At 41.2% G+C, this 9925-nt stretch overlaps 1 protein-coding gene, 1 long non-coding RNA gene and 3 other non-coding genes across 8 annotated transcripts; 4 read left to right on the forward strand and 1 right to left on the reverse strand.

Annotated features, from left to right (window-relative positions):
• Window positions 1–844: 844 nt before the first annotated feature.
• LOC135289033 (uncharacterized) lies at window positions 845–1274 on the reverse strand. Its single transcript, XR_010351827.1, has 2 exons — window positions 1137–1274; window positions 845–1042 (listed from the first exon to the last, which is right to left on the reverse strand). It is a non-coding gene; the product is annotated as an uncharacterized LOC135289033 (long non-coding RNA).
• LOC135289032 (large ribosomal subunit protein uL22-like) lies at window positions 1162–5785 on the forward strand. Of its 4 annotated transcripts, none has more exons than XM_064402414.1 (8): window positions 1162–1367; window positions 1766–1818; window positions 1909–1949; window positions 3230–3324; window positions 3738–3872; window positions 4283–4381; window positions 5004–5195; window positions 5690–5785. In XM_064402414.1, exons 1-8 carry the CDS (start codon window positions 1320–1322, stop codon window positions 5735–5737), a joined length of 711 nt encoding a protein of 236 aa, XP_064258484.1. In that variant the 5' UTR covers window positions 1162–1319; the 3' UTR covers window positions 5738–5785. The 4 variants fall into 4 exon arrangements, with proteins under 4 accessions (XP_064258484.1, XP_064258487.1, XP_064258486.1 ...); XM_064402415.1 differs by having other exon boundaries at window positions 1359–1435; XM_064402417.1 differs by lacking the exon at window positions 3230–3324 and having other exon boundaries at window positions 1229–1367.
• LOC135289203 (small nucleolar RNA SNORD58) lies at window positions 1599–1667 on the forward strand. The gene has a single exon (XR_010351983.1). It is a non-coding gene; the product is annotated as a small nucleolar RNA SNORD58 (small nucleolar RNA).
• Window positions 4722–4791, forward strand: LOC135289202 (small nucleolar RNA SNORD58). The gene has a single exon (XR_010351982.1). It is a non-coding gene; the product is annotated as a small nucleolar RNA SNORD58 (small nucleolar RNA).
• Window positions 5281–5352, forward strand: LOC135289201 (small nucleolar RNA SNORD58). Its single transcript, XR_010351981.1, has one exon. It is a non-coding gene; the product is annotated as a small nucleolar RNA SNORD58 (small nucleolar RNA).
• Window positions 5786–9925: the final 4140 nt, after the last annotated feature.

Here is a 9925-nt window from a genome sequence, read left to right on the forward strand (position 1 = left end):
TTTTAATACTTGCAAAAAGCCAATCACAAAATACACATTTTTCACACAACAAAGCTGAAAACACGCATATCATTTCCTGACACCATCAGCAGAAGCTCCTACCTTTATGCTTCCACCACTGCAAGCCCTCAGCAGCTGAGTGTAAACAGTTCCATGTGTCCAGGAAGCAGAATTAAGTAACAAAAATGTGCAATTTGCTTTGGACTTAATTGATGAACACAATGACCAGGTAATAATTCCCACCATCTCTCAACTACTTATGTTTCACACCTCTATTCCAGCTTTCTGTGATCTGCTGCTAACAAGAATCTGCATGTGAAGGTCGTTCCCATGTAAAGGCCCGTTTCCTCCACTGGCAGTACATGTAATTTGTAGAAAGCTTTCCCTTGAAAGTAAAGGCACATTTTAAGGCAGGTAAATAGAGAGCTGCAGCCACAATTAGAGCTCTACAGTTTCCAGCCATGTAAATATTTGTCATAGTTCAAATATTTTCTTCTTTCCATCTGGGTGAAATTCTAGCTTCAGAGCTATGGGAGATTTTAGCCCTAAACAAGAGATTCAAAAATAGCCTCCTGCTCAGAGCATTTATACAGACAGTAAGGCATATTTCTAAACACAGAGTTAAACTCAGACTCTCGTGCCAGGGAGGTGCCTGGACTACTGGCTGCATGGGAAGTAATTTCCCTTTTTCTTCCCACTCTGTCAAACTTTTCTTTATGAGCCTTGTACTGGAGCTGGGTTCCACTTTCAGGAAACGTGGTTTTATTGAACCACTGCTTTGTCAGATTTCCCAAGCAGTTCTAATTGCAAACGCTGCCTAAAATGGAAAAAAAAACCCCAAAACTTTTTACTTTAACAAGTAATTTAATTTTTTTTTAATAATGGTGCAATAAATACCAGTTTTGATTTATAAACATGAACCTCTTTGGTCTCGTCTCCTGGATATCTGTTAAACGATGTGGTTCTCTATTCTCAGCCTAAGCTGCCATCTATCTGCAGCCCTTGGTCTTCCTCCTGAGTCTGGTTTCGGCTGATTTCTGGTCTGCAAACAACAGTGACCTTGAGCTGAGAGTGAACAGACCGTGTGAACCGCGCACAGACACGAGGACGCTGGCTGATGCGCATGCATGATTTACTTCCACGCCTCGGGCTCGCACATGGGCATATGCCGTCCTGACCGGTCCCTCACCCCTCCCGTCACCGCGCCTTTACCGACGGTGTCTCCGACTCCCTTCGCTCTGCGCTGCGCAGCGCGGCACCTCCGCGGCGCTCCCTGGCCGAAATTTCGCCAAGACTCTCGCGAGAGCAGGCGGCTCTAGATGCTCCGGACGCCTCCTGCATTTCCTCTTCCCTGCCGCTGTCTGGAGGTGAGGACTTACGGCCGTCAGTGAGCCGTCTCAATCCGCCCCCATCCTGCTCAGGGCGCCCTGGAGAGGTGATGAGGGGGCGAAGGCTTGCGGTCTCGGTCTGCCTCAATGTATTTGCCCCTTGGTATTTGCAGGGCTGGTGCGGAGGAGGACGGGTAGGGGTTGGAGATGGCGAGTTTGGGGGTACCTGGCTGGTGTGAGGTGGAAGCAGGCCCTAGGGAGAGGTTATGGCAGTAGTGATGACTTTTTTAGGATACCTTTGGATTTAATTGTGAAATGACAGTGTAATTTCTGAGCAGCGCCTGTAGTTAGTTATCAGCAGTAAGGTGAACAATCCAGGTTCTGCTTATCAGTGTTAGAAGCTTTAATATGGGGGTTTTAATTGCTTTTTTTTGCAGCTGAGATCCAAAAATGGTGCGCTACTCTCTGGATCCAGACAATCCCACGAAATGTGAGTTGTTTTCGTGAATATTCGAGTAGAACTTGACCAAAGTCATTGAGATTTTAATTCCAAAAGTTCATCTTTTTTTTTCTCCTGCAGCATGCAAATCACGAGGATCCAACCTGCGAGTGCATTTCAAGGTAGGCAGTGTGTGCATAGTATGAAATGCAATTTCATTTGGTTTTGTTTTGGTTTTGTTGTATTTTGTTGGGCATTTTTTGGAGGAAGTGTCTCTTATTCTGTGTCATTACATGGTTACTTAAGGGTGGTAGTGTAGGTTATGGCCTATGTTTGCTTTAGCTGCTTGTAATGGTTTTCATCCACAGGATCAAAAATAAGATAACATGTCCTAAAGAGTTTTCCCTCTAATGCAGATAATAAAATACACTAGGAAAACAGTTACAGTGAATTTACCAGGAGGAATGGGGCTAGAGTGAGACGTGACATTTGTTTCATTTGTCTTACTCTGCCTTTCTGGTTGTTTGGAAGGAACAGTAGATTCATCTGCTTATGCTGCTGCTCAAGAAGTATGGCAGGGGAGGCATGAGGTGTTTGGCATGAGGGCATAGGTCCCTCTGGAAAAAGTTTAGGTGTGGCAGTAAATAAAGGACACATTTGAGTTAACCATGAAATCCAAGCTGAGCAGATGCTTTTCTGCTCCACATTGGTACATAATTCATGTGAAAAGAGACTTCAGTTATCTTGATTTGCTTTTTTACTATGATCAGGTAGGATTATAGTTACTTCCTGACCTGCATTTAATGTCTTAAGCACTAATACTTTAGCTTTCATTTTTCTTTCTTTTCTCCCTTTTATAATTCAATTACAGAGATATTGAGATTGTTTCTATCTTGTATTCTCATCACTTCCTCTGATGTGCCATATCTGACATTTTAGTAGGAATTTATCCTTCAGGCTCCTGGTTCTTTGGATTAGTAACCAAGGAGGAGCTATGAAAAGTATAACTACTCAAATTTTTTTGTTAGTTGGAAAGATCTAGGCATTAGGTAAAAAACAATAAAGATGTGTTAGAGTTGGAAATTCAGTAATGGCAGTCACACCAACGGTTAGAAAAGTAGATAGCTGTAAGAGCCTAAGTGAGAGATGTGGGACTCCAGGCAGCTCTTTAAAATGCAGTTTATTACATCCAAGACATTACAGCAGTCCAGGGTCATGGGTGACAGAGCCTGTGCCTACAGCTGTCAGCTCCAGCTGCAGGCAGGCCTGGAGACCCTTAGTTTAGGTTACAATGCATTATATACTTTGCTAAGCATCTTAATACAGCAGAACCAATCTGTACCTTAACTTTTATCTATAGCCTATCATAACTACTATAATTACCATATTCATGTTACTATTCTCCAATCACTAAAAGTACATTACAGTTTAAGTTAGAAGTTGTTTTTCTGTTTTCTTGCAGTGGAAAATTCTGAGACCTTTTTTCTACTTGCAACATCTGCTGACTTGTTTGCCTGTGCTATCTTTCTGCTTGGTAAAAACATCTTCTTGTTTGAGGTGGGTTTATCCTTTGCTCTAAGTCATAAAAACCCCCTTCTAACTAACATACCCTTTGTCTCCTTGGTTATCCAGTAAGACTGGCTCAGCAATTCTCTTCTTCTATATCAAAACTTGCTTTCATTTCTATTCCTTCTTCACATCCTACATTCAAAAATCTTTCTGCCAAGCATCCATATCTGTGAAACTTTCTTGTCAAACTTTCATCCTTCCCAACATGTAGCAAAAAAAAAAAGTGTTCTTAATTATTCTTCATTCTTAATTTAGGTGTGGGGCTTTTTTTATGTGTGTGAGTGCTTCCTTTAAATTGAGTTTGTAGCAAAAAGAATAGGATCCAGGACAGAGGAATGGTTTTGCTCATATTGTAACTTGTACATGTGTGTTAACAATTTCACTGTGCTCTGTATTGCTAGAACACTCGAGAGACTGCCCAAGCCATCAAGGGCATGCACATCCGCAAAGCCACCAAGTACTTAAAGGACATCACCTTGAAGAAGCAATGCGTTCCCTTCCAGCGCTACAATGGGGGAGTCGGTAGATGCGCCCAGGTGAGGTTCAAGATGAAAATGTGAGAAGGATGCTGTCTCTGGTTAAGAGAAAAATATTAATTTGAGATGGTATGGAGAATAGTGTGTCGTTGTTGATTATAACTTTGTATTAAAATATAGAATCATAGCATGTTTTCGGTTGGAAGGGACCTTAAAGATCATCTAATGCCAGCCCCCCTGCCATGGGCAGGGACACCTTCCACTAGACCAGGTTGCTCAAGAGGGAGAAAAGAGTTACTTTTAATTCCAGTACAGCATTGCACCTACTTGCAGTGTCAAGTAATTGATCAAATTTAATTGTTTTGTTATGCAATCTTAATAGAAGGGGATGTAATGGCAAGTTAATTGTGCCTGAAGGGTAAATTGTATTGTACTGGGACAAAAATGGAATTATTGTTGTCTTCTTCCAGGCCAAGCAGTGGGGCTGGACGCAGGGACGCTGGCCCAAGAAGAGTGCAGAGTTTTTGCTGCACATGCTCAAAAATGCAGAGAGCAATGCTGAGCTCAAGGTAGGCTGTGTCAGTATTACTGAATGCAAAGTGTTCATGTCATGCTGTATGTCAGCACTCCTGAACTGGGTGTCTCTGACATGAAAAGCCAGGTAATACTTGCTTTGTCAATGAAACTGAATTGTATCAAAGTGTTGGTATACTCTTTGTTTGAATTAGGCTGTGTGTGTTTTTAAAGTTAAAATGGGAATAATTTTTCACAGGGAGATAGTTTGCATGTGGTTATCAATTGTTTAAGTGGTGTTTAGGTCTCCTAAAAACTACAAAACAAAGCAAAATGTGAACTCTTGGCCAGTTTGTATCTTTGTAATATACTTAGTGCTTAATTTAGTAATTTTGATGGCAGTGGTGACTGTCTTAGGACACCTTTGGAGTAACCGTGAAATAATAATTGTCTCTTTCTGAGCCATTGGCATAATTTTAAATAAATTGTGAAGTGTAGAGGGGAGGTCTCTGTTTTGCTGACTTTGGAGCTTGCTCAGTTCTGTGACACTGCAAAATTTGGCTGTTTTATTTGCCAGCAGTGGTATGTGTCGGGGGGTGATTATTCACAATTTTGCTGTGGAGACTATTTATTTGAAGATATAAAACAAGTCACAAGTTTTATTCCTCTCCCTGCTAGGGTCTTGATGTGGATTCTCTGGTCATTGAGCACATCCAGGTCAACAAGGCTCCCAAAATGCGCCGACGCACCTACAGAGCGCATGGTAGGATCAACCCCTACATGAGCTCCCCCTGCCACATCGAGATGATCCTCACTGAGAAGGAGCAGATTGTTCCCAAGCCAGAGGAGGAAGTTGCTCAGAAGAAAAAGGTAGAGCATCATACCCTTAAGTCCTCTTTAATGTCAGCAGCAGGAGAGCTGAGTGTTCATACCTGGCATTTTTCAGGCAGAAGGGTTGCTGTGATGACTATCTTAGGACACCTTTGGAATACCTATGAAAAAACCTAATAAGTTCTTTCTGAGCAACCTCAATATTTATTGTGAATACCATATTGATAACTTCAGAAATTTATTTTCAGAGGTTTATATAGTACAGGGAGTTTGTTCTTCCCTTCCTCAGTCCATGTCTGTGAAACTGGGATGTGCTGCAATAAAATTTAAATTGCAAGCCTGTAAGCAATGTAGTACTTGTAGGGACACTTATGTACATACAAGTACGACCAGTGGATCATTTTGTAAACATGTAAACAAATTTCTAACAGTTCTCAGTACCTTCCAAAGATAACTGTAAATTTATTTGTAACATGTTTTGAGAAGGTGTTTTCTCATTTTGCCATTTTCTCTTTTTTGTGTTTGTTTTTCAGATATCCCAGAAGAAGCTGAAGAAGCAAAAGCTAATGGCTCGGGATTAAATCTGCTCTGCCAGATGTGCATAAATAAAATGAGAAAGTTTAGATTTATCCTGTGTGTTTCTCTGCTTTGGCTTCAGCAGGGTGTTGCTGTGGGACAGCCACAGGCACTGAGCACGGTAGTCAGGATGCTTGTGGTTGCAACGATGGGGATGCTGTTGACTTAGCGCTATTATTCATATATAAAGCGAGATAATTTGGAACACACGCAGGCATTCACTTTTCTTGCCTCACTGTCCTGACCCGTTCGGGGCGCCTGATGGTGGCTGCGGCCGGAACGCGGTGGCTGGCGGCCACCGCTGGGCGCTAATGCGGCTCCTGGGGGCGGGGCGTCGGCCACATGACGCAAACAGCCTTCTCCTATTGGCCGTGAGTGAGTCGGAAGCGTGGGGATTACTTCCGGTGTGGTAGAGGAAGCTGCGACTGTCGGTAGAAGCGCTGGATTGGTGCCGACGGAGGTGAGTGTGGGGCGGTCTCCCCCAGGGTCCTTTCGTGATCTGCCGCTTCTCTAGCCCGACTGAGGGCTGCCCTTCTATGGGCTCAGAGAGGCTCCGTTAACCGGGAGCGGACGGAGTGAACCCCGAAATGTGATAGCCCATGTTAAGATGTGGAGCTCTTAGGTTTCAACGCGTGTTTGAGTGGAACTTCACCGATTCGGAAAAATATTTGTGCTCCCGCCTTTATTTCGGCGGGAGGGGGAAACGCCGCCGCGGGTTTTTTTGTCTTGGTGGGATTTTTTTTTTTTTTTTTTCTTGGTGCCGTTTTGGTTTTTTTGGTGGTTTGGTTTTTTGGGGGTTTTTTTGGTGCGTTTTTTTTTCTTGCTAACCAAGGAACAGAGCATCACCGAATCAGAGAAGAAACTTGTGAACGGTATTTCTATTAGGACAGGTGTTATACTTCCAATGGCTTGCTTTTACATCTGGCAGAGGTACGACTTATTTTTTGGTCTGAAATCTTCACACAAACTGGCTGCAGAAACACGTACAGTTGGCTCAGAAGGCCATCCTGGGGTGTTCACTCCAGCCACGTTCTTTAGCTAGTGGACAAATTCACAAGATATTGCTGTAAATTTTGTATCTAGGAAGTTCTGGCAGAGAAAGTATCTGAATTATCTTTTTGAATGGTTTTAAAGGATTAACTCATTTGTGTTCATTTGACTGAAGATTTCTCTCTGACTTCATAAAGTAGATCCTGTAAAACTATATTTGAAGCAGCCAAAGCTACACTTGGAAGTAGTCAACTGAAAATTGATATTTTGTTCTTCCACAGGGCTAAAAATCTTTGGGATAGCTCAAAAAAAAAGTGAAACTGGTCCCAGATGAAGTGTGCACATCTGTCTCTTCTTCATCTTGGAAAGCTTTTGTTTTGCTTCTTAATGTAAGAATTCAGATAGCAGCCTAGAAAGGAGGAGTGTAAAGGGCAAAGTTGTTGTTGTGCAGCAGAGTGTATATATTGCTCAGCAGTTATATATATATATAATATAATACAATATATATTGCTCATCATCACTGAGAGGGACAGCTCTAATCCTACTTAACTGCTTCCTCTCACAGTTGAACTTTTCTGCCCCTGTGCTTTGGTTTTCCCCTTTTTTTCATCGCAGACTTCAGGCTCCTGAAGAGTTCCTCCTGGTTTGGGGAGAGAGGGAAGGATTAATTTTCTAATAGTTTGGCCAGTTGTATGGGATTGGTGTGGAATCAAGTGATTCCTCTTGCACAGGAGGAAGTAACCCATATTTTGCTTCTCTCAAGTCTTGACTGGGATTCTCTTCCCCTCCCACTGACTTGCCCTTCAGTGATAGCCAGCCATTGGGCAGATTGGAGTCCTGCTGTTTAATTTCACCTTAAATAAAAAGGGAATATGAAAAGCAAACATTTTGGACCTACTGTTATAATATAGTAAGAACTGGGCTAATATCTGCAGCTTGCTGCTTAAACTGTTTTTGTGTGGTTTAAGCAAAAACCTTTATTTTCTGAATTTGTTTTTCAGAGTTGCAGCTGTAGGACTGATGAATTAATAGCAAGCTCCTTTTTTGTTAAAATATCAAGAATGTTTTCCTTGTTGAGAACTTTATAAAATTGAAACACACAGCATTTTTGAAACATTAACAGCTAGTCTATAATTTAAGAATCTTTTATGTCTGAACATCAACTAAAATCTTTCTTCATTATTTAAAGACACTTTTTTTAGCTCATGGCGTACAAACAGTCATCCTAAGTTATTTTTGGTTTTTTTCCTCACCAGCTTTGTCACAGAACAAGAGGAAGCTATGGTGTGCATTCCTTGCATTGTCATTCCAGTCCTCCTCTGGGTCTACAAGAAATTCCTGGAACCGTATATCTATCCCGTTATTGCACCTTTAATTAAGCATGTGTGGCCCAAGAAAGCTGTGCAAGAAAAAATAGCCACAAAACAAGGTCGAGGAGGCAGCAGTGGAAATCCACAGTCACCTTCAGCCATGAAAAGAGATCAGGAGGATGAATCTGGAATTTATAAAGTAAGATTAATGCATTTAGCTAACCAGGGAAACTGCAGATAAAGTACCCAGCTATAGTTAAGTGGGAGCACAGCAAAAGAGTAAATCGTTGCATGTTTTTAGACATTTTTGTGGCTATTTTCTTATGAAAGGGAGTTGCTGGTACTGAGCTAGATAGAAATAGTTACTTCAAAACAGCTTCTGGTAGGTCTTGGAAAGATAGGAATTGCACCTGTTTTCTGAAACAGCTTCGTTTGTTTGTTTTTTTTAATGACTGGCTATTTTTTCAGAGAATAAAAAAGAGAAGAAAAAAGTTGAATAATTGGTACATTACACCAGACACATGAAGCAGAATTTAAAAAACCCCAAAATACACTCTTTAGCCACCTCTGCCTCTTGTAATGGGGGAAAATGTTTAGTGCATCTAAATTGTGCATTTATTATTTATCTCTTCTATCAAAATGCAAAGATTTATATATCTTGACTCTGCCCTCATTCCCCTCCTGAAGTCATAATTATTTGTAAATCTAAAGAGACACCACCACTTTGGTTTTTGCTGCAGATTTCATAGATCACTGGCCCTGCTTCTAAAAGTCATTTTCATTACCAGCTGTTACTGTTCTGGGTGTGAAGTCCTTTTTTAACATCCCATTTATCATGCTGTCTTTTATTTGCAGTTTGAAAGCAATGGTGTTGCAATTGGAATTGCCATGAAGAGGTACACAAAAGTTTCTGACAAGAAAATGGATTAAAGGAATTCAGTCCTAAGGATTTTATTCCCTTGTGTCTAATATGAACTGGTGGTATTTCTCCTCTCATGTTGAGACTTTTTTTCTTTGTGTGTTTTAGCTGAATAAAACCCCTTATCATTTACAGGAAAGAGTTTCTTTTGCCACAAAAATGGCAGCTAGCACATTGATTTAAAATGTTTGAAAACTCAAGTTCTATTTTCCTCACTGGAACTGCTTTTCATCTATCATCTATTTGGTGTGATTGGAGTTTATGTTTAATAATTTACAAATAAATCTAACTTTGAAAGGTAAATGTATCTTAGTGCCACTTCTCTTTCCCTGGCTAGCTGATGCCAAGAGAGGGGGGGCAGAAGTTTTCCCCTGGAGCTCCGTTGAATCCCAGCTGTCAGTTGTTTCGGCGCATTATAAAACATAGGGAAGCACACGGGTCCCAGGGTAACTTTATTTGATGGTAAACTTCCCCTTTTCCTCTCCTGGGACCCCGATCAAGGGGCAAACAAAGACTTGTATGTGGGGGCAGGTCTCAGGGGAAGGTACAGTCTTCAACAAATCAGGAGAATTGGGAGGAAAAACCCAGGCGGGAATCACAATGTGTGAACCAATAAAATTCCAAGGGAGGAAAAAAGTTTCAGTAAACTGCTAAAGTTTGGAGAAATAGAAACTAGAAACTAGCTGACGAAATAACTGGGAAAAGATGGAGACAAAAGGAAAACAGCAACAAGGAAAACCACCAAACCACAAATCAAACCATAAACCCACTAATAAAACAAAAATCACGATACAACATCTTAGCATCTTAATTTAATTAACTGCTAGTGTAATCTTTCAGGCTTTTACCTTAAAAGCTATGGTGGTTCTTGATCTTGCTTAAGAACTATGGATTGCATTCTGCTGACAAACATGTCATGTTTAAATTATGAAGAGTTTAGATTTTTCATGTCAAATCTGGGGATGAGCTAAAGG

This window comes from Passer domesticus, chromosome W, assembly GCF_036417665.1.
Source record: "Passer domesticus isolate bPasDom1 chromosome W, bPasDom1.hap1, whole genome shotgun sequence".
NCBI lineage: Eukaryota > Metazoa > Chordata > Aves > Passeriformes > Passeridae > Passer > Passer domesticus.